This window comes from Cornus florida, unplaced genomic scaffold, assembly GCF_030987335.1.
Source record: "Cornus florida cultivar Cherokee Brave unplaced genomic scaffold, ASM3098733v1 CherokeeBrave_3.0.0_Hap2_Chr01, whole genome shotgun sequence".
Taxonomy (NCBI): domain Eukaryota; kingdom Viridiplantae; phylum Streptophyta; class Magnoliopsida; order Cornales; family Cornaceae; genus Cornus; species Cornus florida.
Window position 1 is genome coordinate 116,083,907 of NW_026775571.1, and position 4,050 is coordinate 116,087,956.

Sequence of the window (4,050 nt, forward strand, 5' to 3'; positions counted from 1 at the left end):
TCCATTTTTTTTTTTCCAACTTTGAAACCAATATCCTAGCCACTATCACCACAATACATAAACTGAAAATGATTTGACACATACCAAAGCTCATATTAAAAGATTTACCTGCAATATCCCATAGGCCGAGTTCCTCATTACTACTCGACATCATAATCACTTTCTTGCTCTTCAATCACAAAAAATTCCGTCAAAGAGATTAAATATATTATATACTGCAATCAGGACAATTATCAAACAAAAACAAAAAATCATTGACATCATAATCACTTTCTTGCTCTTCAGTCACAAAAAAAATCTGTCAAAAGAGATTAAAGGTATTGCAATCAGGACAATATATTATATTATAACCTGAGCAGAAAAACAAATATGGCTTGTGACAACAACACACTTAAAAATAATGGAAAACAGATACTTGCTTTATAAACCAAGATAATGTAGTCACCATAAAATTTATACACTATGAAATAAATTCATAGTGACTACATTTACCCCTTACAAGTTACACCAACTATTTGCTTAATAGTCATTACAAATACACTCACACATGCAACTGTTCTCCATATGCTGCTAAAACAAATCTCTTGTATTTTAAAAGCCCATCTTCTCAGTAGCATCACATTAGAATCTTGGTAAATCTTAGTTAGTTTTACAACTTCCTCCAATAGTTGGGTATTTGGTACCAATCCATGGGTCACCTCCAATAGTTTCATATTTGGCATCCGTTCCTGGGTCACCCGTTTAAACAGTTGTACTATTTTCTCATCGCTATAAAGTGATAAAACAACATTGTTGCGCAAAATACTCACACTTTCCTCATCACTTAGCCACAACCCCATCAACCACATGTAGGTAGAAATCTCATCATTTCCTTTTATTCCAAAACTATACTCATAAGCCATTAAATTCACAAACAAACTCTCAGAAAACTCACAAATGAACAATTTAGGGAGATGAAAACATCCATTCTTGAATGTAATCCTCCTCATTTCAAGATTCCCTTGAACTGCAAAAGAAATTCCCCAACTTCTCATTTTACTGGCTGAAGCAAGACTTCCGCCCAAGCTATTTACTCTCGTACAACTGTGGTGGTTTGTGTTAGGAAACCGGATTATCTTACGTCTCAGAATGTCCAAAAGATGGACAGGATTCTGCTGAAACACATGAATCAAATCTGAACAGAAAGTTTCCGAATCAACAAAATTTTCTGAAGATGAACCAGAAAAAACCAAATTCGCAAACAAAGTTAATTGTCTATGCACATAATGATCCGAACCATATCTTGCAAGGAATATTTCTTTCAAAACAACCCATGGAATTTGATTCTCTAGCAATATTAGATCTCTAATACATCTCCTAGCTATCATACTACTAAAAGGCAGTTTATCATGCTCCTCACCAATCAAAACCATCTCAATTAGGCGGACAATAAAGCAAGAGTCGAGAAACAAAATAATTCTGAAAATTTTGATCCTATTATCTCTGGTAACTTCAATATTCTTATGCTTCAAGCATTTATCCACAACTTTTTCAGGGTAATAACTCATACCTTTCTCAATTACTTTCTCCATTTTTGATTTGAAAGTATTGAAGCTCTCAGGTTGTATGAGATCCGATGCCATCTGCAACTTAAATGCGTCTTCTATTTTCAACGAAAAATGACGGAAATAAGGACCAATCGAGACCACGGACGGTTTGAAACAATTTACATCAGTTCGTAAATATGAAGGAATATAACCCATTTTTGAAAAGGGTAATCCAGAAAATGGAATACCGAGATAATCGGTTAATTGATCCATCGTGCTGATTTGACTAGCCATTGACATTCGCCGGCAAAAACGATTCTGACAGCAAAATTAAGCGCCTCTGGTGGGGAGGGGAGATAGATACTGAAAAACTTAGTTTAGGGTTTCTTCTTTTTGGGGCCAAATTAAACCAGATATCGACACAATAAATTTAAGGGTAAAATGCAAAAAAAAAAATCCTGAATTGGGGTTTTGCAACTAAGCCCCTTCAACTAAAAGAAACCTCCTGAACTATGATCTTGTTGCCAAATAAAACCTATATTATTGATTTGTTGCATTCCAGTAGGTGACTTGGTCAGAAATATTGAAAGACAAATTTACTCTTACTTAAAACTAGGTCGCTTTTAGAGGTATACCTGGCAGTTGATAATTTCATAAACCAATAAAAATATGACACCAATGAAACAAATGAGACTATAGCGGCGAGTATGGCTGGGTCTGCAATGAAGAAGGCGCCGACGTTTAGGGTTAGCATCGAGGTTGATCTCGACATGACGACGGCGATGATTCTGGTCTGGCGACAAGGACAAGATGATGCTGGTTTCCGGAGTCGGAAAGAAAGCCCCTGGCCTAAATTCATCGCCTCTTGCTCATTCGACCATCTGGCTACTACCCAAATCAATCACCTAATCACCAATTCAGATCACTATACTCACCCCTAAAAGTGCATAAACACCCATAAATCACCACCTCTGTAATCAATCAAACAAACCAAATCTTACACCTAATCACAACCCTACAATCAACACCCCAATTCATAAAATTGAACCATGTGATCAACAATCCAAAACTGTAAATTCACACTATTGCAGCAAACAACTATCCACCATCATCACAAATTAGTCACAAACATACTTGCAACAACACCACAGCCTTGCAAATCAAACCCAAACTCGGCAACGATGGCTGCCACCGAGACCCGCAAGACCCAACAAATCCCCCCGGAGATGAATCCCAACCCGAATCAGACTCAAACCATGGGGCCGGAATTTGACCGCGACCTACAAACCCACCAAATTTTGACACACACTTCACCAGAGGAAAAGAAAATGACAACCGCACCCACAATCGATGGCGCAGTAACCCACGGTTGGAGAAAAACACAACTCCAGCACCGAATCCGCAAGCGATGCAAAACAGTGACCAACAAACCGTGGCCGGAAAAGAATGCTACCCATAACGCCCGACAGACCAAATCAACAGTGGCCAGAGAAGAATCCCAAACCTAGTATCATACCATGTCGCCGGAATTGGACACCCATTGTACCGCGGAAGAGAAGAACAGAAAGGTAAGGGACGCTGATAAAGAAATTGAAAGTGGAGGTTGGGTTTAGGGGCTGTTCGTTGATGGACCCTTAATCGGGGATGAAAAAGATGAAGTGGAATGGGAAAAGGAAAGATCAGTTCGCGAGTCGATTTTTTTTTTTTTTTTTTTTTTTTTTTTTTTTTTTTCATTCAAGCAATGCTGGGAAGAAGATCAACAGTATAAGGGTGTGTTTGGGGTTTATAAAAAGAAATATGGATTTAATAGTTAAAATAAGGGGCATTAATGTCTTTTCATGGTCATGAGGGCATTATGGTCATTAAAAATATTGTAGATGTCATGTGACCATCACTTGATCACTTTAATGGCAAGATCCGACCGGAATAGTGACGGATGGGGTGATCTGCAACTTTTTGCATAGTTCAGGGGGTTAGTTGTACGTTTCTCCATAGTTCAGGTTTTTTTGTTTTTGAACCCTAAATTTAATTCCCATATATTATTAAGGCTGCAAGTTGGGCTGGCCCAACCCAGCCCAGTCTCAACCCAACCTCAACCCAAATCGAGTTAGGTTGGGCCAACCCAAATTGTACCTAATATGGGTTATGGTTATAACCTAGCCCGAATATTTTCGGGCGGGTTGAGTTGGGTTGGCGGGTTGAGTTTTTAAAAAAAAAAAATTCAAAAATTTATATATTTATATATTCGATTATATTATTATTAAAAAACAAATTATATATATATATATATATATATATATATATATTTTATATATTTTATTATTTTTAGGGCAAATCATTTTAACCTCCCCAATCGCCTCCATCTCTATTCTCTCTAAACTTGCCCCCCTCTCTATTTTTCTCTACAACTGCAAACTACAAAATCTACAAGAATCAGAACTTCAAAACCCATATATTTTAGTTTTATCTATCAGTCTGCAAGAATTAAAAGTTCAAAACCCATATCGGTATATCATTTCAGATT

The 4,050-nt window shown here is 37.2% G+C and overlaps 1 protein-coding gene across 1 annotated transcript; it reads right to left on the bottom strand.

The window, feature by feature from the left end:
• Positions 1 to 318: 318 nt before the first annotated feature.
• On the bottom strand, positions 319 to 3,283 carry LOC132316021 (UPF0481 protein At3g47200-like). The gene is made up of 2 exons (XM_059814507.1): positions 1,550 to 3,283; positions 319 to 1,174 (listed from the first exon to the last, which is right to left on the bottom strand). The coding sequence occupies exons 1-2, from the start codon at positions 1,824 to 1,826 to the stop codon at positions 489 to 491; spliced, it is 963 nt and encodes a 320-aa protein (XP_059670490.1). The 5' UTR covers positions 1,827 to 3,283; the 3' UTR covers positions 319 to 488.
• Between the last annotated feature and the right edge of the window lie 767 nt (positions 3,284 to 4,050).

Bases quoted from the DNA above. Each gene is read 5' to 3' on its own strand.
- LOC132316021 (XM_059814507.1), bottom strand. From the start codon at position 1,826: ATGTCAATGGCTAGTCAAATCAGCACGATGGATCAATTAACCGATTAT. The intron at 1,175-1,549 runs GTATGAGTTATT...CTTTCTGTTCAG, and splicing joins GGAGAAAGTAATTGAGAAAG to ATTTGATTCATGTGTTTCAG.